General features: G+C 37.4%; 1 protein-coding gene across 2 annotated transcripts in view; it reads left to right on the top strand.

Annotated features, from left to right (window-relative positions):
- csmd1a (CUB and Sushi multiple domains 1a) overlaps window positions 1-26,341 on the top strand; it is a 304,313-nt gene that overhangs the window by 243,182 nt on the left and 34,790 nt on the right. For both annotated transcript variants that reach the window (XM_060871844.1, XM_060871843.1), the window contains exons 31-42: window positions 6,657-6,773; window positions 9,377-9,490; window positions 11,222-11,317; window positions 12,513-12,716; window positions 13,628-13,752; window positions 14,179-14,275; window positions 19,476-19,580; window positions 21,386-21,504; window positions 21,886-21,955; window positions 22,079-22,195; window positions 24,829-25,038; window positions 25,839-26,027. In XM_060871844.1, coding sequence (XP_060727827.1) covers window positions 6,657-6,773; window positions 9,377-9,490; window positions 11,222-11,317; window positions 12,513-12,716; window positions 13,628-13,752; window positions 14,179-14,275; window positions 19,476-19,580; window positions 21,386-21,504; window positions 21,886-21,955; window positions 22,079-22,195; window positions 24,829-25,038; window positions 25,839-26,027 — 1,563 coding nt within the window. The remainder of the gene's footprint in view (window positions 1-6,656; window positions 6,774-9,376; window positions 9,491-11,221; window positions 11,318-12,512; window positions 12,717-13,627; window positions 13,753-14,178; window positions 14,276-19,475; window positions 19,581-21,385; window positions 21,505-21,885; window positions 21,956-22,078; window positions 22,196-24,828; window positions 25,039-25,838; window positions 26,028-26,341) is intronic.

Below are 26,341 nucleotides of genomic sequence, written 5' to 3'. Positions count from 1 at the left end.
TATTACTATTGTCAGATTAAAGTTTTTTCTGTGACCATTGTGAGTTGTGAGTTTTTCTTTCATTGACCGAAGGGTACCAACAATTTTGTCCACGTGTCTATATATATATATATATATAGTAGGGTATTTGTTAAGACTTGGATCTTAATTGATGCAACAAAAAAGTTTCATAACTTGGTTCATCTGGAGTCATTACATCACTGTAAATGCATTTGGCCTATGAGAGTGTTTTTTCTTCTTCTAGTATCGTTCACATTTTCTTGAAAGCCAAGCTGATTGGGTTTACAGACCTGTACATGAGCACCGTCGCTAATTCTGAATCCAGCTTAATCCCCTTCATTAGTAATAAATTACTCAATCATGGATGGGAAAGACTTGAGTGTTTATTCTGCTTGTATTGTATTTCTTGTTGTTTGGGTTTTCAAAGCGCATCTGCACTGGGAACATAACAGTCTCAGACTGATGTGGGAAGATCATAGGGGCATTGCTAATGTAAAACACAAACATAAGCCCCATAACACTTGTTTTCCAAACGAGAAATATTTTTAAGCCACAAAATATATTCATGATGAGAGCATGGCTTAATTTATTTTTTTTATATAAAGTTCTGCATATTTTCCAGGTTATATGTATAATTTAATTTAATATAATTTATGCCATCTATTGAATCTTTAAAGCCTATTTTCAATACAGACAAACAGGTGCTACCATTGCAGTTGTGAGCTGGTTTTCAAGTGAAAAAATGTGAAAGTAACCATTAGAATTGATGGGTGAACTGCACTTTCTCTCTACCTTTTGAACAGAGAAGGTCTACTGAACTGTAATGCTATTTAAGTGCCCTGGAATTGATTTTTTCCCAATGAATTGTGAGCTGCTAGACGTATTAGAAGTGCATGTAACTGTACTCATTTAGAGGTCAAACACTTATTTCAAGTTTACCCAACGAGAGTACTAAACAATGTGTCAGTGTTAGCTTTTTCACACATTTTGGTTTGCTTCAATCTACTATCTGTTTAACTGCAATTAACATAATCTGCTGTTCTATGTCTCACATGGACCATTCTGGGCTCGTGTGTTTTGTTCGTTCTCTTCGGGCTTGAATGGTGCAACACTGAAAGCATGAACAGAGCTTGTCATGGTCCATTGATCTGGAGATTGGGTAGTTGGAGGTTAATCCTTTTACTTGCTTATTAAAAGAAGTGGTATGTCTGGCCAACCCATATAAGATTCTCTATGCTTTTATATCCCACCACAATGGCCTTTACTTAGCAATAGAACTGGCTTAAAAAAATATATACCAGGCTAAATGGCTTGTTTCAGCACTTACAACCTTTTAGCAGAGGTGTGTGATCCTAAACAGTGAAGCACTGAAAATTTGGCTGTCGAGGGCAGGTGTCAAGTTGCAATTCAAGTCTAGCTGTGTAAAAAAGAAAGTGCAGGAATGACTCGGCAAAGCAAGAGGACGCAAAGTAAACATTTCTGTTGCATGGGCCATTCTTTTTTAATATTGGACGTCATTTTTCCCCGTCATTTTGCAAACCCAAAACATCAGCACATGGGTTTTGTCTATCGCTTGGAACAAGGTGTGAAAAGTGCAAATTATATCTAATGGGGGAAAGGGCATAGGCTGGGTTAATGGGTTTAATGACATAATGAAAGAGTTAATGATGCCTGATGCTCTCCATTAGTTAAATTAGTGACCTCAGCTGTACATACTGTTAGCACACTGTCTGCACCTGCTTTTTATATGATAACACTATGTAAACCTTGTAGTGTAGCACCCAGACTGACTAAGTGCTGTGGAGAAAATGAAACATATACTATTCTCTCTCTCTCTCTCTCTCTCTCTCTCTCTCTCTCTCTCTCTCTCTCTCTCTAATATATATATATGAGACTAATATTATATATATATATATATATATATTATTAATATATATATATATATATATATATATATATATATATATATATATATATATATATATATATAAGCACCATGGCAGAAGGATTTAATTATGCTAAAATGAACAGCTTTTGAATATACTATACAGTACACTATTAGTGGATAATTATTTCTAATGACAAGGTGTTATTATATTTGAATGTGACCATATTCTACCAAACATACTTCAGTGTTCACATGTGAATATATTCTAATTAAACTTCACAGTAAACACTCGTTTTTATCTTTTCAGCCACAAAGATAAAAGAGAATAACATTTTAATAACTTTGCATAAAAATATGCAGTACTACATGAAATGTCTTAGGCGTGTCCAGGATAAAATCTGTAAAGTGAAGTAAAACAAGCAAGTTATAAACCATAATTTAGCTTCATGTTTAAAGCTGCATAAATTCTTGGCTTTCTAAGAACACAACACATTTCTTCAGACTGTGCTGGCTGTCAAGTGTGTTTATTACATTATTTAACAAAAATACATATTTTCTACTGGAGCACTAAGGCAGTAAATAGGCATGTAAGAAAAAATGTATACATAATGTAGACTCCTTGAGTTTTTTCTAATATCTAAAATAAAGATTATTGTATCCTTTAAAAGTTCCTCTTAACCTGGTACTACTTCATAAAGGCAAAACTATTTTTATTTTGCAAGACATAAAGAAAAATAAAAACTTACGCTTGCAATTAGATTGCCTTACAATTACAATGGAACGGTTTAATCTCTTTGCTCAGCTCTATGAATCTATAAAAAAAAAAAAGTTTTGTTAGGTTCTATGGGAAAAGGGTTTTTTTTATAACTTTGCCAAACCTACTGGATGTATTTAAAAATAGCGAACAACAAACTATCACTGATTACAGTTAAAGTAAACCAAATTTTAGGTGTCTGGTATCAGATTATTGGTAATGGGGTAATCAGTTTGGTGCCAACCAAGAACTTTGCACATTTGTTCCTCAAACTTGCCTGGTTCAGAGTGAAAACACAGAAGATAAATAAAGCATTACCAAAAATGAGTTTCTAATGTATTATGGATTAATTTTAAAGCATTGCCCAATGTTAGAAAGCTGGTAAAAACGACTCAGTTTTAATATGACAGAGACATCAGACTATGAGTAAGGCAGCATTTTCCTGCTTTCCTTCCATAGCTTCAGAGGAGACAGGAGTCTTGTGGCAGATATGCAGATCAAGAAGATGAGGAAGACTCCATATGAATGTTAAGCCCCACTCCTGGGCCTAATGTTTCCAGCATTATCAAATAGATTTGTCTCTTTTTTCCTTTTCTTTTTTTCTTTTTTTTTACCACTTCTTTTTTCTTTTCTGCAAATACCACCTCAAGTTCTATTTCTATTAAACCTTCTAACGACAGATAAACATCCACTCATTCATAAGTGTCACAAGTTTAAGTCCCTCGAGCAAGACTGATGTGATCTGCTGGCTGTATCTTGGTACTGTTAATGGCAGGTTAAGAAGAGAAGCACGGCTACTACTTTGTGGTTAATGGTTAGCAGATGAGGAGTCAGTGGCCGTGTGCCGTTTTATGTACTGTGATTTTTCTTTCTCTTCTCTCCGACTGCTGATGCACTGTTCATCACTTCCTTGGGCTTTTAGACAAAACTAAAAGAGTGAGATTCCTTTAAATAATGAAGGATTCTCTCTCTTTCTCTCTCTCTCACACACACACACACACACACACACACACACACACACACACACACCCCTCGTTTCTCTCACCCAAACGGATCTTTTATTCGTTTCCATAGTAACTAAAAGACTGTCTCTGTGCCCAAGCATGAGGAATCCTTCATGGCAGTGAATGGGTAGAGGGATGTATAGTGGTGATATAGCGCCTTCCAGAGGCAGCACAAGCTCACGGCAAGGGAATGTCAGCACATGAAATATGAATTACACAGAATCACACTCATACACACTTGTCGTTATTCTGCATTTGAAAAATGCAGCAGTGAATGATTTCTCTACCACTCTTTCCTCTGTCTGCCTATCTCTTTGTCTGTTCGTCTCCCATCCGTGTGTCTCCTGTGTCTTTCTCACTTTCTGCTTCCCTACAGTGTTTATCGGTCTGTCTTTCTCTCTCCTGTGAGTTTTTCTCCCTTTCTCCTCTCTGTATCTCACTATGTTAGTCTCATCATCTGTCTCTCCCTTGTGATTCCTCTCTGCTTTTCTCTCCTATGTGATCCTCCCTTCTCTCTCTCTCTCTCTGTGTGTGTGTGTGTGTGTGTGTGTGTGTGCGTGCGCTCCCCCCCTCCCTCCACACACACATGTAAGTAGTTGGCCAGAGAGTATGAGAGGGTTGAATTCTTGTCATGAAGCCCATATAAAGGATGAGCACATGGAATCCAGGATTAAACTCAATGTCCAGCCTGGCTCCAATAAGGACACTACTAACAAGGGTCTTGTCTTGATGCCTATTTTCAGAACTGTATACTGTACATGATGCTGTATGCAATGGTTGACAGAGTTGTGCTAATTAAATTCATTTTCTTGTAGCACAGATCCTGAATTCAAAATCTAAGTACTGCACAACTGTTTTTCCATGCAGTCTCCCTGCAGGTTTCTCTCAGTCTCCCTGCATAAATATTGGCTAACTCTTACATCGCACCACTGATATTTTGGTTCTGTTACTTTGTAATGCAAGTATGCGTTAAAAAAAGGTGGCTGACACTAAAATACTTGATGTTTTATCAGATTTGAAGTCATCTAGTAGTCACTAGACTCTGTGGTCTGCTTAAAATTTTAATGCAAAACCAAAATTTACTCCACTGTGGAAAAAAAAGGAGGTATGAGAAAATATCAAGGAAAATGACTCAAATGTCAAAATTTGTACTAAAGAAAGCATTTGAAAAGTAATTACTGGAACTTTTTGCTTTGTTAAGGCACTGATTCACATGAAACGATTGTTGCATTTAATTACACACAAGGCTTAATCTGTCAGCTGCATCAGTCAAGAAAAGTGTACATGTGCTGCTTTGAAAGAACTTTGTGTGTTTGTGTGTGTTTGTTTTTCTTTGTCTCTCTTTGTCTCTGGTGGGCATCGATGAGGATATTTATGTGCATGTATATTTGGTTCCAACTGTCCTACAAGAAAGTGGAGAACGAAGGTGACGTGATCAAAGGTGCAAAAGAGAGTTTGATATTCAGACTACCAGGAATGTCAGCTTCATCCCCAGCAGTAATTTTTTTATTCTCTCCCCCATGCTTGCACTCACAGAGGCATTGTGATCAGATGAAGGAGCAGCACAGAGGGTGCCCTAGCCCACAGGCTTAGCTCAGACTTGATGTGCTGCGAATCTCAATCAAAGATCATTGTAGCAAAGAGCACAGGGATGAAAGGAGAAAGGCAAGAGGAAAAAGATCACAGGTGGAGAGGTTGTGCACAGATGGGGAAAACTGGCTAGAATATGTTTACAGTCCAGGTAGAATTAATGTCAAATTATATGACATGAATTTAGAATGTAATAGTCAGTTGTCAGTAAGTCTCATCTAGGCCTGCCTGGAGTTTTAGTTTAGTGGCTTCGATAACTGTGTCCCTCTTGACTGTATATCTGCCCTAATATTCCTATCCAGGTAATATTAGTCTCAACGATTCTGCTGACGATCTCTGTCATTCTCTTTTAAACATCTGTCCTCTGTCCTTAGTTTGTTATCTGGGAAGTGTGTAATAACAAGATACTTTTCTCCTAATAACAAAATATTTTACACTAATACATAGAGAATATCATCTTAATAATGAGATGCTTATTTTTTATTTATTTTAAAAAAAATTACATTTTTTTATCATCTTTTATTTATTTATTTATTTATTTACTTGTTTGTTTGTTTGTTTGTTTATTTATTTATTTCATGGCAACCATGTACTTTTGTTTGTCATTTTCATCTAAACACATAGTAAATCTTATACATGAAAAGAAACCTGCTGAATTTCACTTAAGTTAACCTTAATTTAAAAAAAAAATGTCCATCAAAGTTTACTCTTACTTGTTTCAGCTTTCTGTGTTACTGCAATAACTCCCATTTGCTGTGATTGCTTTTCTGATCTTTTGAATGAGCATTCAATGATGGCTAAACTGTCGACACAAAGCACTAAAATTAGCATAAAATCAATGTTAAAGCATAAAAAAACAAAGGTAAATACAGCATTTAATGCGATGTTATTGGCTTGCTTTGGCCTAGCATGTTTCAACACTCTGTTGTTATTAGCTGCCCTGATAGTTATTGCTTCACGCTGTGCCTCAACATTTATACAGAACAGTTAGACCAGAGCTGTGAAGTTAGACATTGCTGGAAATACTTGCAGTACGACAGGGACAATTATTAAAGCTCTTTTAAAACACTGAAGAGGAACAGCAACCTTGTTCTCCTTGTGAGATAAGCACTTTGGATAATGGTAATGCGTGTAATATTTTTAATGTAATATCTCTAAATTTGACTTTAGAAAAAAAGGAATTTGGTATTTATGAAATCTCAGTGAAATTTAGTGTGCTGAACGTCGAAATGCCTAAGGCATAGATTGTCTGTGCTAGACTGCTAAGTTGCCATCATTTGCAAATTAGCTTTCTTACTCTCCTACACAATGTAAAATCAAGTAATTTATCTTCTGCATTTGAAATATTGTGGCTTCAGACATAGTGATATAGACAGTGATATGCTGAGTGGTTAACACCAGGATCTGATTCTCTTCTCAGCCCCATGTGGTGGACAGTACACAGGATCAGAGGGAGTCGTGCTATCTCCAAACTATCCACACAATTACACTACAGGCCAGACGTGCACCTACTTCATCACTGTCTCTGGAGAGTTTGGTGAGTAAATAAATTTATTAAAGTTATTTTGGTGTTACTAACTGAGCTGCTTCATTTCACACTGGTACGAATAGTTGCTGAAAAGAAGGTACAGTATAGTTTACAGCAATGTAAATTTAGGATGTTCTGGTCTGGAATGTTGGTATTGGTATTGTTCATACTTGCAATTAAATAATCACCCAGTCATGTGGAGCACAACACATACAATCATGTTATTGTTCATGTAAAAAAAAAAAAAAAGAATGTGCAAGGAAAAAACGTACACAGTACGTTTTTGCCTGTGGCATGGTTCTTGGTGCCAGACGGGCTGGATTTAGAATTTTAGAAACCACTGATCCCCATGGTTCCGCATGGTGAACAGAAAAGCATCTCGGAACAATATGCCAACCCTTGAGGGAGATGGGTTAAAACAGCTACAGACCAAACCAGATTTCAGCAGGTTCTTATATACATTTTATGAAGTTCTCTATAAATAAAGTGTATTATTCATTGGAGATTTATTAGTTGTAGTAGTTTCAGGAGCAGTATTAGTGATATTGGGATGAAACTGGAGTTGGATCAGGTCAGTGGGACATCCTTCGCTAAGTACAGAACATAAGATGCACAGCTCCCTGCTGAGTGAACACTTACATTACAGGTGTAATGATGGTGGTGGAGCAGTGCATACAAAATAGCCATTTACACTATAAGGCTGGTTAAGTGGCACCATCTGGAACTTTCCAGGTTTCTGTGACTGTTTTAGATTAAGCCACATACTGTACCGGTTAGATGCTAATATGCATATAATGTAATTACTGCCATGTGTAGAATTGAGATTTTAAGAGGCCGTACAACATCATTTTATTTTATTTTTTAAATGTTGTTCTTCTGATTGAAAGATTTCTTGGCTCAAGAAATCCATGAATTCTTAATTGGATGAAATACGCAGAGCACACAATCAAGCTAATATTAGTATTCCTGGTCCATTAAGTTTAACAGGTTAACTTAACAGACTCACATAAGGTTTTTTTTTTAAATCATCTAAAAGAGTTACATTTAGGTGATGGCATAGGGGGGAAAAAATGAACAAATCAAACACTGAAAAATCTTCCATCATGTTGACAGAGTGTGCAATGTAAAGCTCTGGCTTCTGCGTGGGATGAACCTGGAGACATTGAGGAAATCCTCCAGCTCTGATATTTACATAGAGTCAGTGTGAGTTTCCCCTCAGGCTCATGCAGAAGACAAGGGCAAACATCTAATTAAAGAGCAGATAATGGTGTTGGGTTGCTCTGTGGCTCCCTGCCTGACCGTGTCTCACACTGACTGCCCTGAAACTTGCCCTGTACCAGTAATTGGCCGCCTCCCTCCTCCCAGCATGCCATGCATGACCCCTGGCACTCATGACAACTTTACATCACCTGAGCCTTGGCTGGAGATCAAGGGCAATGCACAGCTCCCTGCAGAGTGAACACTTAGATTACAGGCGTAATGATAGACCTGGAGGAGTACAAACATGGGTAGTGCATATAAAACAGTGACATATAGGCATCTACACTACATGGAAGGAAAACAGGGACAGCAGGGATGATTGTTCTAGAAAAAGTATCCAGGACAGGATGGGGCTGTTGGGGCCCAAAAAGAATACCTTGTTTTCCTAGAACAGCACATGGCCTAAAGTGCTTTATTCTTGATGATATATATAAATATATATCTATATTTATATAATTACATTTAAGGTTATGTACAGCTGTATATCCACGAGACTCCTACAGTATAAGATATATAGTGATCCATTCCCTCTCTTTGACATTAGACAAGAAAGCACAGCTTTCTCTAATGTTACCGGGAAACCACAAACCACTCTGTCCTGAAGATGTCCCTGTGGCAGAAATCTTACTGACTGCATCAAATTATTTGTTAATAAGTAAAGAGAGTCAGAGAAGCATGGCAAGAATAGTTTGAGCAGAAACTCAAATAATCACGCTTTAGCATAGCGGTTAGCAAAAAAAGCATCTCAAATTACACAAAATGTTGAACCTTTAGGTGGATCAGCTAGGACTGTAGAAGACCACATCGCATTCTAGTGCTATCAGCCAAGAACACTAAATCTGAGACCACTATGGGTTCAGGCTCACCCAAAACTAGACAGTTGATGTGAATTGGAGCACATGATGTTGCCCCCCCACAACACCCACCCCTGAACCATCAGGAGTGGAACTTCATATGAGGCAAAAAAAAATCAATACAATAATGATTTTGTTGGTGTGTGTATATATGGTATTCATTCATTCATATTAAATAAAGGGCTTTAATAACTATAAAGATATGCTACATGCTAAAAATATTCCTTAGTAGTAGACTTTTATGATGAGATAATGCAAATTGTCCGACTAGATGAGGAGCGTTAGAAGAGCCTACAGACTAATGCGTGTGACATAGACAGATGAGCACTGTGTAGAGGATGAACGTTTATTCACACATAAAGTCACCTGCCTGAGGGATGTGTGCATGTGGTGAAATTTATTTATAAAATGTCTAAGCACTTTATTTAGGTGTACCTCTCTCCTGTAGTGCATATAACAATGATGCACTCTGCCCATTTTATTTATTTCTCTCCTCAGTGGTCTTCGGGCAGTTTGCCTATTTCCAGACAGCTATGAATGACTCAGTCGAACTGTTTGATGGGCCAAATCACAATGCCAGGCTGCTGAGCTCCCTAGCTGGCTCTCATTCTGGTAAGTAATAGCTTTACCTTGTCCTCAGCATTTGTTGTTGATTTTGGTTTGCTTTGAAATGCATAAATCCTTTGGGGGGACTCAAAAAATGAGCTGGCATATGCAAGCTTTTGCACTAAGCAGGGAAGACAATTAAGTGTGTGCAATTTAGCAGGAAAGGGAGTCATGAATGAGACTTAATGGCTTTATTCGGGGAGGAAAACATGGGCGCTGTGGGTGCACTGCTTAGCCATGTCTTTTCTAATCATTTTAACTTATTTGGAACTTGGCATGCTTTCTTGTTGAACTGTGCAGTTGTCAGCAACTAATCAGTCAATGTCAATTCAATGAGCTATTTTATTGTTTAAGAAAGATATTACTTTTTATGTTATAAACTAGATTTTATTTCAACAATCGGTCTGTACACTCGGATCTGTTTGTTATTGCAGTTCTACATTTAAAATTAATTTGTATTTCAGGCACAGTACCATGAGGTTTATTGTGGAGTTTGCCGTTAATGTGTGAAGACAGTAGAATGCCTAGAAAGAAATTGCCCTTAATTCTGGATTCTTCCTAGGATTGATGAAGGCCATTGGACATAAACTATCTGTATGGCACTTTGATGCTTTCTTCTTTTTATGGTCCGCCGTGCAACAATATAATCCCTCAAAGATGTGCTGTAAATTCTGTCTCAGCCTTTGAGCCCAGCGGGCCAGAAATCCTGCCAGGCCTGTCTTTTCACGCTAGAGTCGTTAACCCTGCAGGTTCCGCTGAGCAAGTTGCTCATCATTAGCATCACACAAATTTCCATTTTTTTTTTCAAATGACTTTGCATTTAAGACTTCTGTTTTCCGTCATTGAGTTTAACAGAAAACGCTTGTTTGTGGAATATTTTCAGTAGATACATCTGGGATTTAGAAGGTGGTTTGGTTTAAGTTGTACTGTACTTCCAAGACAATAAAACATACATTTATTTTACACTTTTACACTTACTATAGAAACATGTATGTAAAAAACAAATAAATAAACAAAAATAAGTATGAGTATAGAAATGCGTTAATAATACAGTAATGATTAAAATCAGATTTTTTTATTTATTTTTTTAACATTTCATTTGCAAATTAGAATTGAACTTTTTTTTTTAAGGCATAGTTTCTTACTATGAGTTTTACATAGAGTTTTTTGACTGAGACCAAGGATATATATAATGTTCCTTAACAATAAAGATTTAGTTGGTTGTTGGTCTCATGTGTCTGTTTCTTTATCTGACAGAAGGTAAATTACACGATTCCATCATGAAATGTTTCTACATACCTGCAAAAAAAGGCATACTTTGTACTGCAGCTTAGGAAACATGGTTTCATTAGAAAGATAGCATAAGCATTGTGGAAAATAAAAGAAATCTAATCTAAGTCTAATTATACAGTGATCCACTGATGTAGAACCCAGACCGGAGATGGTGAGGATACTTTAGCTCATTGTTCATGGCTTGGGTTTTTATGCCCAAGGGAGAGACCAGTGTTTCCTTTGGCTATTAATCTGCAGACGTGCAAGCTTCACTTCTCCACATCTCTTTCTCTCTCTCCACCTTTCAGCATGTCCAGAAGGGACAGTTTGGTTATTAAGCCATCCGTCTTATATAGTAGCTCCATCTTATATAGTGACTCACTGTAGTTTATTACAGGACATTTACGGCCACGTGCCACTCTCAGGGAGTTAAATGTGATTATTTGGCATAACTGTGTATTGCAGGCGAGACCTTGCCTTTGGCCACTTCAAACCAGATCATGCTGAGGTTCAGTGCCAAAAGCGGCCCTTCTGCCAGGGGATTCCACTTTGTTTACCAAGGTATGTACACTTGCATCTCACATGAAAACAGGTAGTCTTAAGAAGATCTCTCTCTTTTTTTAAACATTAAACGCATTGTCCCTCCCTATTTCACTATCCATCTATTTCACCTATATACTTTTAAAGATAAATGACCCATTGTACTTTTACTACACATGAGTTGGTCATTGATTATTTTAGGGATGTAACTGAATGATAATTTTATACGTAATGCACACATTCAGATAGCAAAAGAAGGCACTCTTTGTTTCCATTTTTTATTTTCTTTTAAAGATAGGAAACAAGTAAACGGGTAGTACATGTGTCTAAATTGTTCTGGTATATAATCAAAAGTATTAATTTAACTGAATGGGACCTGTGTTAACCAGACCGTATATTTGACTTTATTAGTAACAATAGTAACAAAAGAAAGCAAAGCGATGCTGGTCGTGTTCATCAGTATGCCAGAGTCAGTCGACGGTACATCAAGGGGAATGAGCGGATTGTCACAACTGAGGCACAGTTGACTCAAAAGAACAAATCTGCTATGATTTTTTAATGCAGTTGCAGGGGAAATGATTTTTAAGGTCTTAAAGGCAGGGTCCACACTGGGGCTATTCATTCAGCAGGACTTGTGTGTAGATGTAAATGTCTGCTCCTGAGAACATGTTGAGACATTTTTGCCTCTGGTTACAATGAAATAATAAAGACGACATGTGATTCACGTAGGGCTTTTTCTTTTTTTTAAGCTGTCTTTGTCGGCTGCTTCATAAAAACAGTGGACCTATTAAGTGATGTTTAATTTCACTGCATGCATATTGCAGACCATGCTCAATTTGTCTCTTTTTTTATCACGTGTCAGTGTTTTATGGAGCACAGCATTAAATGGACAGCAGCATGTAAGTTAGGGCTTTCTGTCAGTTAGGACAGTTGGTTACATGGAGGCAACTTGCATTGTGCACAACCACACGTCTTATGAACTTCAGAAGACATCAAAGAACTGAGATTGAGCTACGATGCTCTAGTTAAGACTCCTACAAGGTTTAAAATGACATTTATTTGAAACCCGTTCACAATGACTCATTATGCATTTTAGAATTTCTCATTACAATAATACGGCTCTGAAAAACATTGGAAATAATGGAGGCCTGCGTGTGCGGATGAGGTGCTTTGCATCTGCTCTGTTTTGATTAGAAATTCATTTGCACCTGTCTAGCTGTTCCACGCACCAGTGACACGCAATGCAGTTCCATCCCCGAGCCCAGATACGGCAGGCGGATCGGTTCGGAATTCTCAGCCGGCTCCATTGTTCGATTCGAGTGCAGCCCAGGATACCTGCTGCAGGGATCCAAAGCCATTAAGTGCCACTCAGTCCCCAATGCGCTGGCACAATGGAACGACACCATCCCCAGTTGCATAGGTAAGCTTTGTCCTCAATTTTTGCATTGTTTACACTTTATTCAGAATAAAAAGACAATTGAAAGGAGCTCAGCATGGCGGGGCTGCAGATGGAAGGTGTTGTGAGGGCTTTGAACTTTTTAATACGTGCAAGACTGACATTTGCAGGTTGAACATTGGCTAGATTCACAGAATTATTTACCCTTAAGTAAAGGACTTAACCTTCAAACCTCTGGGAGAATAGAGTTCTACTGACCCTGTACTACTTTATCTGTGTGCCAGAATTCAAAGGCTACTGGGATATGCTAAATGAAGTACAACTAGACGGTTTCTTAAAATATAACAATCTTTTAAAGAAACTGTGGATGAAGGATCATAACCTTTAGAGAACAAACCCATGAACATGATTTGGAGATTTTCCTATATATTGGACAAGCAACCTAGACGCAGCTGTTTGGCTTAAGTTTTTCGGCTTAAGTGTAAAAACCGGGATTTATCTTTGAAGCCCCACTGGGTTATATTTCTTGGCTTAGCGCCTTTTAAAAATACATTGTAAAGTTCTGGGTCACAACCACATCGCTATATTTTATATCGTTATCCCATTCCTTCCATCAGTATATTCTTATAATGTCATTTTGGGAATTTTCCTTTTAGCTCGAACTGGTCTGATGGAAATTTACCCAAATGACACGGTCTAGTAACTCATGAAATATGCATAGTTTGCTTGAATTAATGAATTCTGTGATGCATGCTACCTTTTTGTTAGTCAGTAAAAAATGATTCAGTAATATTTTTGGTTAAAATTCAAGTTCTCATTTTTGCATGGGTGGATGCTATTTTCTGCAGGACCGTAGTAAGCATAGTTCTAGCATCCTGTGTGAGAAAAGATGTGGGAAGCGTGTCTCACTACACTGAGGTCTTTTCCGCCCATAGTTCCGTGCAGTGGGAATATGACCGAGAGACGAGGCACTATACTTTCCCCTGGCTTCCCAGAGCCCTATGGGAACAGCCTGAACTGTGTATGGAGGATCAGCGTCACCGAAGGGGCCGGGATTCAGGCAAGTTTAAAAAAAAAAACGCACGGGAGCTCATCAAAAGCAATAAGCCAGAGCCGACGACACAGCAGACTGGAACACATTTTGTCCGGGAACACATTTCACCCCGCTGCAAGCAGGCTGAATTACACCAGCTAATTTTAGGAGTTGGAAGAAAAAAAGCCTGGTGCCGATGGCAGCACAGGAGATAGCATGTGAATATTATGCAATCGCACAGAGATTTAGCAGGATGAGAAAATGATGCATAAGCTCATTCTGATGAATATTCAAAAAGATCTAAAAGAAAAATATGCAGAACTGAAATTTGTATGCTGTTAATGCTTTTATACTAGACTGTAATGAAATGAGAACTCTTTTAATTAAAATATTGGCCTTAACTCTTATTTGTCTGTATGTAAAAGTAACCCATTCATCCTGTATGCCTCCCAGATCCAAGTGATAAGCTTTGCTACGGAGCATAACTGGGATTCCTTAGAGATCTATGATGGCGGTGATATGACTGCGCCAAAGCTTGGCAGTTTTTCAGGTGAGTAGATTCTTCATTAAGTACTTTTTAGTCTTTTATTGCAATAGTCAGCTCCGACCACACATGGTGTCTCTGTGGTGTGTCATTCATCCAGGCTTGTTATTTTTTTTATGTCACATTAAATCTCAAAGCCAATCTCTCCTACTAATTTTATTCACTTGAAAATGGGGAGGCACCAAGGTTGAGCACAATCCAAAGCCATCTCCATGCCATTGTTGACATGACAGATGAATGCCCTCATTTAGAAGTTGGACAAACAACAGTATCAGCTCTAGGGGCCGTTTGGGGTCTGACTGGCAAGTCGTAGTGCTTTCTTGTCATCCCAATTAATTATAGCCACAGGATTCTCACAACTAAACATCTGTGTGCTTGTAATTTGAAGACTACTATATTACTAGCATAGTGTAGGATACTATTAGTGTATAGTCCCAAATTTTATTTATTCTAGTCATACAGCATGGTTTACATATATTTAATGTTATCTAGTAAATTCAGGAAGATTATTATTATTGTTATTATTATTAAGTTGGTTAATGATGATAACTTTAAATGTTTTATTCAGCATCAAATCACTAAACAATCTAGCTGAAATAATTTATGAAGAATTCTTGTACATTAGAATAGTGAGATATAAAAAATGTATTAGTTTGTTTATTTGATATTATTAATGGCTCTAGAAACGTAAAATACAATAAAAAAATGTGGGGGAGCATTTACACTCCATTTAAGGAAAACAACAAATAAAATCTTTTTATTTTTATTTTATATATATATATATATATATATATATATATATATATATATATATATATATATATATATATATATATATATACACGTGTATTTATAGAATGCCAATTATTGTTTTATATGACATTAATGTCATTATTGATGCCTGCAGTATGTTTTTTCTCTCTCTAATATAATATATATTAGATTTATATATCTATCTATGTGTATGTGTGTGTGTGTGTGTGTATATACATATATATGTATATACAGTATATATCTAATAAAGTAAATTGCTTATTCCTGGAGTGTAAAGAGACTCGGATCCTCTTAGAAGGTGAGAGGGAGGTTTAATCTTTTTCCCAGTGTCCGACTGGAGTGAGTTGAAACTAGTCCTGCAGCACCACTTTCAACATGTCTGTACTCGACTCATCCCACTGGCACAGCAGGACACTAGCGAAAGGTCACCCGAGTGCCCCCTGGCACATTCTGCCTGCCATGATCTCACTTTGACTCCTGCACAGCTCCTGTTGCCCTGCTCCTATTTCTCCCAGCACAGATGTTGAACACTGAGACCCCCTGCCTTACTCTCCAACCACTTAGGAAAGTGCTCAGCAAATTCACCCGTCACGTCCGTATGATTGAAGCAGCTCGGAAAACGTATCATTTTTTTGCTCAGTGGTGAAAATTATGCTGTCCTGATGCCATTACATCAATTGCAAATACATCAGATCAAAGAATCTAGAGGCATTATGATGAGGTCTTGTGGCCAGATTAAAAACACTTTTCCTTTACGTACCTTTATGCATTCTTGTAAAAAGTCTTGAATTTATTTTCTTGACGGTCCCAAATCCTGTGTGGATTAGATTGTTAATTAAAATGTCAGTTATATTTTGTGTTCCTGTCTCCCATCCTTTTTACTCATGCAGGACTAATTGTTGCTCATCACTTCCCGATTCAATTACAGTAGTTTTTTCCCCTTTATTTTAAGCAATACAATTTTTTTCCTCTTAGGTGACCCATGCAATTTATATTTACTTAAAGAGTTTGAGACATGTAATTACATTAATGTATAACAAGCTGCATTTTTCCCATTAAAGCTAGAGTCTATATTAAAGGCGCATTCCACAAAATCCATAATATAAGGCTGTAATTCTTCACCATGAAGGCAGTTTGGAGGGATCCTTCCAATTTTGCTGAAAAATGAGCTAGCGATGAATTACAACGTCCCCATATACTTTACTCGAAATCCCACAGAATGCATAATATTACTACAATCCATTACACATACAGTGTGTTCTTCATCATGGACCTTTATACAGAGATGTAGACTACATTTAGCTGCCAAAACTCGACGCACCGTGCCGATTCAGTGTTGAACAATTTTCCAGCCATCCCAAATGATTCTCCCAAAATCATCATGGTAAACAATGGCAATACATTGTGCGCTTTATACGTGTGAATACTATTTAATGGACTTAGATGTGGGAAGTAGCATGACGACTTAAACATCGACAGCTCATAGCATTTACATTACATTTCCAGTTTGTCATTAGTCATTTGGCAAATGATCCAGAGAGACTTATAAAATGTGAAAATGGCCCCAAGTCCCTAATGAATCTGAAAACACCTAAGCAAAGATTCTTGTTTTGAATCAGCAATCTAGTCAAACAAAAACGTCAGCATCCGCTGCACGATTCTATTGGGAAACATGTACCGCATGACACATTAATATGTATCTTACAGAAAGGTACATGTAATCATTTATATAAGCGGTATATGAATATTTAACTAATGCTTTCATAATGGTGAATTTATACATGCATTAATCATTACTGCATCAAGAATTAATGAAGAGTAAACACGAATAGCCAGCTGAGTCGTATTTGAATAACCGATTAAATCTTGTTTACTCTGTTAATTAAAATTACTATTAGGCCACATTCCTTTAATATGGAATGTCTGATCTCCAACTAGGAAAAAACAAAAAAGTAAAAGCCTCTGCTTATCTTGGACTTCATACTCAGAGCTCTCGATTAATAAATCGACAGTAAATTATTATTACTTCAGTACTTTAAACATGGGTATAGTAGCATCTACTTTCAATCCATCAACATAGGCACACAAGTTGGTTAAATCTATAACACTGACCATATAGCTGGCTGGTTTGAGAAAGACAATATATCATAAACTCATGATCACTGATGCTAGATGGCTAGCTTGTTGCTAGCATATAGCTCACTAGGAAGTATACAGCACATTGCAGCTTGAGAAATACGAATGAAGTGTAGTGCGGCAATCAAAAGGAGCTGTCATAGAACACTGAACTGAATTACAATCCATCTGAGCGCCTGTTACAGTATGTGGTGTTTCATCTTAATTAAATGACCGGTCTTATTTGTCTTTATTTCTGGATTTATAATGCCTTGCTTTCTTAACTTGTTCTTACAATTATACATGTTTTCACGCAAACATTTCTGTAGTCAGTGCCATTAATATGAATTTGTCCAAAGTTATATAAATAGTTGGGGTTAAGCTATGCTGTGACTATGACTTAGTTGGTGGCATTTAATGTATAGGCTTCATTATTTCCTGTATGTGAAAAGGATTAGTGACTGTTAGTTGGCATGCAAGTAGTAATATATCGCATATTAATGCATCTTACATTGAAATATTTAATGCAGATAGGATGAATGCTCCCCACCAATCACATGGATGGAACCCAAACTAAATCTGTGTATCACTAACAGAGAGATTTCCTGTGAGAAGTTTCTCTGTCGTAACAATTGCTGCTGGCAGCCAAAGTAATGCAGTGCCCTAAATGCACCATATTCAATCCAGCAAAATCTATTTAGGCCCATCATAGTCTCATCTGACAGGTATAAGAATGCAGTAGATTGCTGTCTCGCTCATGAAAATGAAGATGTGCTGAATAGATAGACACTGGATGGGGCTCTATTGGGCCTGTCAGACCTCATCTAGAAATTATTAGTCAGGTCATTCAAGCGCAAAAAAGCATTTTTCCAGCTTCAGTCATCAGTGTAATGCATTAGGACTAATACCTGCCTACTATTGGCTAGAATAGCATGACTAAGGCCTTTACAGGTTGTGATCTGGACAAAAGAAAAGGCACCGTTTAGCCATTATTCGGCCAGGGATCGCTAAATATTTCACAGATTTTACTGTGGCTGATGATGATATAGTGAATGAGTAAGAGATATTCATTTTCAGGGATGGGTTACAAACAAGTACATTTTTATGCTTCCTATAAAGTTTATACACTTTACCTGAATTTATTGATAGTTCATGTTTCAGAGGGTGCCAGATAGTAGAATTGTGTGGAATTATACAAGATATAACACAGAATAACATAAAACTAAGAGACAAAAAATGAAAAGGACTAATAAAGACTAATATGATGATTTATAAATAAAGAATTGAATTAAAAATGTATTTAGAGTCTAGTATATTGCTGCATGAATATTCCTAATTGTAATAATCAGATTAATCACTGCAAATTGCATTTAACAATACAGCTTCCATCCTCATTATTTGGCAGCTTGTAACATAGTACTTGATTCAGCACACGCTATTATTTACTTTATATTATGCTCCAACAGTTACTTGTGCAGACAGATTAATGAAGACCAAATGCTTAAATAAAGGTCATGAAAACATGGTGTGCAAGTTGTAGGCTTGTAATGTTATCACACATTTTGAATTAATAAAATGTAGATTTCACTCTGTTCAATACATGTATCTGAGGTCTGTGGTCCTCATTACACATGCTTAAGAAACTATAAATATGGACCAATTCAGACCAATTTCAGTGTTTACAATGCTTACAGTACATAGCTTGGGGAAATGCTCATAATTACTCGTTTCTCTGAAGCAGGCCTGAATTCTGTCTGAAAAATGTTACCAGATCATCTAATGAATTTCAGAATGAGTGCCATGTGTGTGCTCCAAAATGTCAGAAGCACACAAAAGACTTGCAATAATAACCTCACAATTCTAATTACAGTTACTTCTGTTCAATATAATTCACTGTATTTCAAAATAATCTCTGGGGGTCGGTTAAATAACAATGAACTAATTTACATCGTGCAGAATATACAGAATGGCTGTATCTTGTTATTAAAAGCAGTAAAATCTCCCCTTTAAACACAAAATAAAAGTTATTTCAAGGCAATGGAAGGCCAGTAACAAACCTCAACTACTAATGTCTGTCAAAATATTTTTCATTCTTTTTATCCAACTTTTCTGAATGACCTCAAAACATAGTTTCACTTCATGTGGTCATAAAAAGCAACACCCCCCCTTTTTTTTTCCTTTTTCTTTTCTTTTTTTTTCCACCCTAATTCAATCATCCTTGGGCTGAACAAAAGAAAATGTTGTTGCCAGTCCTGATGCATTTGAAGTGTTTTTAAATTTGGTTTCTCTGTTGACCGCCTTTTATTATTTGTCTCAGGTACAACAGCACCGGCCTTGTTAAACAGCACATCTAACCAGCTCTACTTACACTTTCATACTGATATCAGCGTCGTCGCTGCTGGATTTCACCTGGAGTACAAAAGTGAGTAAAGAACGTGTTGTGTTTGGCAGCCTGTTCTCCTGTCTGACCTTGTAGTGGTTCAGTGCAAATTAACAATTTATTTATTGTGATCAGTCGTGCACATAACTTTGGCATTCATATACCCACTTACAAAACACTTGTACATACACTTGTATATACAGTACTTGTAACTGAACTTTGCAGAGTAAAAGAGCACAAATAACAAACTTGCATTGTAGCAGCTGTAACATTCATTCCAACATCCCTTTTTTTCTCTCTTTTATTTTAATATGCCTGCTTATCTCTGCCATGCCATTTGAATATAGTGAAATTACACTATACAATACACTATAGAATACAGTCTAATATTATTGTTAAGGGTTTATTAGAATTGAAGCAGCAACAATTGGGAGTCTTTTCTTGTGTCCAGTGTTGCACCTACAGCTTTACTTTTATTAAGTTCTTCTGGGTTTTTGGGGAAAGCATTGTAATGAAAGTAATTTCCTCTTGGAGTGTACATTTCTGATGTTGGAATTTAAAGAAGCAGCATTTTGTTTTCCCCTTTGTATTCTGGGATGCAGTTCAGACCAACGGTCGGATTCAGATAGCATCAGGGTTCCTCTCTGTGAAAATGGATGTGTGTGTATGCGTGCCCATGTGTTTAGAGCATGGCTTTTCATCTGCCCAGCCCTGATATACACCACCTCACCTAATTCACTTCCCCATATCTCCTCATTTGTCTGTTTCTATCCTCAGTCCCCTCAATGACACGGTCCAATTTGTCTGCTTCTCTGCCTGCATCCATTTAGAAAGCTGCTCAGTGGCTAGTGCTAGCGATGTAACACAAAATGATGCTCCCTTAAAAAGAGCATTAAGCACTTCTCTTATCTTAATGCATGCCATCATGCTTATCAGGTTGCTGCAAAAAAAAAAATAGTGCCGGAATTTTCCGGCTCCTTGAGCTTCCCCGCTCTCTCTTTTCTATGGAATCGCAGTAAATCAGTGAACTCTAAATACATCTCAGAGTTATGGCACACTCCATCAACATGTAGCCCAATTAGGCCCGCCGCCAGTGTAATGGTCCATAGAAGTACAATAATAACAATCAGCTCTAGTGGAGTAGTGGCTCAGTTGAGAATCTGAACACAGGCTGAAATGTCATTTCTGAATTAGAGACGGTAATGCGCATTATGATTCCCGGCATGGGGCAACTTGGTCACTTATTCAAGAGACACGCTGTGTCAGTCATTTGATTTCATATACTAAGATAAATGTGGTTGCCATTATGAAGGATAAAAAAAACTGAACGCGCATAGTCAAATGCAGTGTAGATTATTTGCAAACAAAATGCTCTATTTTCTATCATTGTATTCTAAAAGCTCTTATCTGCCTGTCATCTTTTGCTTTTCGAGCTTATGATGTTGCATGCATATAAATATGAAGCATATTTCTTATGTTGGGATACTCCAAAGCTGAAGACTTTAAATATTATATATCTATATTATGGAGATTAGAGATATTATTCAGATCCAAAAGATTATTTGATTATTTAGAAACGATACAATTTTGGCTATTTATAGGAAGCATAGGGCTGTTCATTCTTAAATCAATCAAGTCCCCCTGGTCACTAATTTCCTGGACCCCATTTTGAGCCAGTCCATTTACTAGCTGTTCTTTCTAGCCGTTTTTCACTCAACACCTGTCTGTTACAAATGAAGTGTATTTGCAGAGGCTGTGAGGTGATATTTAGCTACTTGTTTTGTTTGGGTTACTTTTTGGCAGTGAGTGATGCTGTGTAGTGATCTTTTACTTCTTTTTGTTTTTAGCTGTAGGCCTGACCGCATGTCCAGAGCCAGTCGTGCCGGCCAATGGCATTAAGAGTGGGGATCGGTACATGGTGAACGAAGTGGTATCGTTCAGCTGCGAGCCAGGATACGTGCTGCAAGTAAGGAACAATGCACACGCTGGTTTCCCTAATCAGACCCTCAGGAGCCAAAAGAGTTTTTTTAAAAGCATTATTTCCCTCAGAAAAATAATAATGGAGACCAGCTAAATGCCTCAATAAAATAAAAATTGTCACATACCCCTTAAATTCATTCTTCTGAAAAAACCTTTTAGTGCCTGTCCTGGCTTTCACACCAGTTAAATTATCTACTCAGTGACTTGCTGATCATGGAGAAACTAATTAGTCTGTAAATTTGTGCTTACATCATTTCAACTTGGATTCTGATAGCAACTCACTTTTAGATTTTTAAGATATTTAGAAAAATGTATTCAGCGTTAATGCATGGTGAAAAAAAACAACAATACTCTTTTGTGTTTTTAGGGACATTCTCACATCACATGTATGCCAGGCACTGTACGACGCTGGAACTACCCACCTCCACTGTGCATCGGTATAATCACCCCACTACACACAGGGCATTGCCTGTTATATCTCATGTATATATTTTTGCGCTTAGATTAAAAATATCACAAAACGCTTATAATTTGTCCTGTATGGTTGTTATGGAAACCAGCCAAGTGTGGTGGCATGCTCAACGATATGAGTAATGTGATTCTGAGCCCCGGCTTCCCTGGAAACTACCCTGGCAACTTGGACTGTACTTGGAGGATCCTCTTGCCCATCGGATATGGTGAGTAAACTAACTTGAATCTAAACCAAATACCAAAAGGAATTTGTTAACTAAACTTAATTCTAAATTTAACCCTAACTTTTACCATCAGCATTTAAATAGACCAGTGACTGGTATATACTGATAGTGTCTCAGAAAGCTGATCAAACTTGTTATTGGCTTGGAGATAATGAATGGAGTGGATCCAGATTCATGAGTTCATGGAGCTGATGGAGTTCCTTATGTATTGGAACTTAGAATTGAACTTAGAATTAATGATTAGTATTCATACATTTGTAAATATTAGCACTCAGCAGTGGAGCCAGACTTACAGATCTGAAGTCTTGGCTGTTGTGACTTTGTTTAATTCCAGCATCACATTTGACCTTTTCCTCTTGGACACTTGCATTTCTTTCTGATCTTTCCCATATCGCTTCACTACAGAGCTCTGGCAATAACATCCAAGTTTGAGGTTGAGCGAGTTTAAGTTAATTCAATTCACTGACTTCGGCTGATGAATTGCAAATTGGTTCATCTGACTTTTGGTTATACATTTTAAACTGATTTCTCAGTTGCTTAATATATTTCCACCCCATGAATAAATGGACAGCCTCAGGAGAAGTGATTGCATTGACCTGAAATCATAAGTATTTTAGGTACGACGCAAAAGAATTATATCTATGCAGGTGAAAATGTCTTCAATGTGGGCAAATGTATGTACTGCTTTTTATTATGAGATTATTATCAATCAAATTCATACTGTTCTGGAAAAGTAATCAACGGTCAACACCTTGTCACCGATTCAGGAGCATGGTTGTGTAAAGTTGGTTTTATATTGGATATTCATCATGATAGCACACTTTTAGATCTACTTTATTGTTTTACACACATGGTATTTAAATTGTCACCTGCAACATATGTAAATAACAATAATAACAAAACTATATGCATATGATAATGTGCAAATGGTTGTACACAATAGTGTGCCTTCTGTGAATTAAACATCCACAGGTTTTATTTAAATTCTGTTTACATTAGAGGCTTGAACATGTGGCGAATATCTAATATGAATCCAACTTTATCAGTAGTATTGTCATAATTACAAGAAAATGCCTCTTCTGTTTTTTCCCTTAGAATGGAGGAGAATTAGAAAACACACAAATTCACAATTAAACTAAAACTAGCAGTATGTAGAGAGTCAGGCTGAATTAATATCCTATTAAAATGCTGTAAATCCTTCCAACAGTTAAATGTCACTAAGCAGACAGATACAGTATACGCAAGTGCATGCTTTCTGGTTTTATTAACAATGATGTAGTAAACAAAAAAAAGGCAAAAGATTCTCGGAAACTCTAGGCAGGCAATTGTTTAGTTAATCAGCAAACAGGCACAAAACTAGACAAGAATAAATCAGGAAACATGAAGCAAACTGTGGTAAAAACACTAATCGCAATGCCCCAATGATAACAATGCCATCCGTTCATACAATGTGAACTGCAGTCCACAGACAGACACACAATGTCCTGTTACTAAAGGAAAGTGAAGTCTGAAAATATGCTGTGACAGAAGTTTTGCTGATTCAAATGCTCTAGCTACAGATGGAAGTAGAATGAGCCGGAGGGACTAAGAACAGCAGTCTATCACTACTAATATAAAGGTTTGGCCCTGAGAGGAGGGCAGATCTGTGATAAAGTGTACCGAGATACGGGACCATGGGTATTAAGAGACAAATAAAGGCAGCTGGGAGATTATGTGGACCCTCTGACAAAGTTTCTTAAGTAGCACATCATGCTACTATGCTCAAACAACTAGAGGGAAACCCAAGGGATTCTCCTGCTGTTGAAGCTCATCCACCTCACATGACGCATGCATTCCGAGATGCCTTTCTGTACATCATGGTGGTAAATAATGCTTACTAGATTTACCGTAGTCATCATTTCAGCTCCAACTAGTCTTGAATATTCTTTTCTGACATCTCCTCATCACTTCTCACTGAATTTTGTTAATTTTTTGCATCATTCTAATCTTTAGAGACAGTTGCGTGTAAAAAAAAAAAAAATCCCAGGTGATCAACGGATTTTCAAACGCTCAAAACACGCCAACAACCATTGCACAATCACAGTCACTGAAATCAAAACTTTGCCAAATCTGATGCATGATGTGGACATTAATGGTCGTTCAAGAAAAGCACATTATTCACCAGTTATGTTCTTTACTGGATGTTATTTTAGCCAAAAAGCACAGGGTGAATGTTTACACGTTTACAAGTCACAAAGTTTTCCGACACTCAATTATTAAGAAATTATTTTGCTGTTAAATTTAGGTGTTATTATTTTGGTGTATTATAAAGGAAAGATGTGTTTTTGAAAGACACTTTGTTAAAAATAGTAAATAGAACAATTTTTAACATTTTATTCCACATTCACTTGTTTTGCCAAGCCCTACACTTACTAATGAGGTGATTAATGAGCAAAATTAGGTTGTGTGAATTTTCCCGCAGGTGATAATGTAAGTTAAAAGCCACTGGAACTTTGCCCATTCTTAGCAGTTTAGCATGCTGGCTGCACTCAGTGTTTTTAACCACAGGATGCTTTTTGAACAGGCATTTGGAAATTTGTGTAGTGCCGTAATCCGCTTGCTTCCACACCCTGCAGGAGCACACATCCAGTTCCTGAACTTCACTACTGAAGATAACCATGACTTCCTGGAGGTGCGTAATGGGCCTCAGCACAGCAGCGCACTGATTGGCCAGTACAGCGGCAGTGAACTTCCCGCTCCCCTCCTGAGCACAATTCATGAGACAGTCATCCACTTCTACAGCGACCACTCGCAAAATCGCCAGGGCTTCAGGCTCACTTACCAAGGTGAGCAACAGCTTTTCATTCCTGGCTGTATTAATCCCCTTACCGGAATCATACTGTTTTGCTTCAAAAGGCTTGGCTACTGTCTGGTGGTGATTGGCAGGTGACCAAATTAGGGAAAATGGGGGGGAGAATATCTGCATGTGAATGTTTTTAAACCACCTGCAGCTACTTACACAATCTCCATGGTTTCAGGTAATCTTACCAAGTTCCCCTCCCACACAGCATTTTTGTTCTAAAAAGCTTGGTGTGCATTTTAGGGAATAACAGGGATCATAGGCATCATAGCACCCCTCTGAAAATAAGAGGCATCTACAGCGTTTGTTTGAGTGTCTGGTGGAAGGTGTAGGGATGGGATCCATCTGGCATGTGAGATTTGTTTTGTTCCAGAAAAAAACTTTTTCAAATCGATACGTGGATATAAACATTGTAATTCTGATTCTGACTTGATAAAAACATGATAAGAAATAACCTACCATTTGTCCTCATCGCCTACTTGTAGGTCAGATAGCATCCATGCCTTTTCTCACATCCCCTATTCTTCTCTCCCCCAATGGAGGTTCAAGAGTTGATTTGATTTGTAAGCTTCCTGTGTTTGTTTGCCTGAGGAAGAAATCAATTATGTGTTTTTGATATCACAGAAAGGCACTGAAGTGTGTAGAATAGATGATCATTCATAATAGATAATAAACAAACTGAATATGAAAACTATTTAATACAAGGCATGCGTGCCTAATTTTGCTGAATTTCTGTAAACATACTACAATATTCCAGTATCATATGTCTCTATGTTTTTCTTCCAGCCTATCACTTACAAAATTGTCAAGACCCATATCCGTTCCATAATGGATATATAATCCACAGTGACTTCAGTGCAGGGCAGTCCATTACTTTTGAGTGTTATCCTGGATATGTTCTGGTTGGTTATCCAGTATTAACATGCCAGCATGGAACCAACCGTAAATGGAACCATCCATTTCCACGCTGTGAAGGTAAGTGACAAACATTGCAATGCTCCTGATAATGTTTATCTATGCTCCTGCTTGATCTTTCTTGTTTAATGATTAAGAGGCAGATGGTAGTTTATATTTGCTCCAAGTTTGCAGTTGTAATAATTTTACAGATTTTCGCTAACAATTCTGAAGCCCCAAAGGCCTCTTTAACTGAAGTGTTGCTGCTTTTTGTTATACCGGTATACCGGCTGCCTTTTAAATTAAGCACCTTGAAAACTGATCCAGTGGAGACCAAGGCTACAGGGACCTGCTTTAAATTGCAGCCTTGATGATCAATCAGAGTAGTGCAGTGT

This window comes from Tachysurus vachellii, chromosome 6, assembly GCF_030014155.1.
Source record: "Tachysurus vachellii isolate PV-2020 chromosome 6, HZAU_Pvac_v1, whole genome shotgun sequence".
Taxonomy (NCBI): Eukaryota; Metazoa; Chordata; class Actinopteri; order Siluriformes; family Bagridae; genus Tachysurus; species Tachysurus vachellii.
The sequence above is the reverse complement of the archived record's forward strand: the minus strand, read 5'-3'. Positions and strand labels throughout refer to the sequence as shown.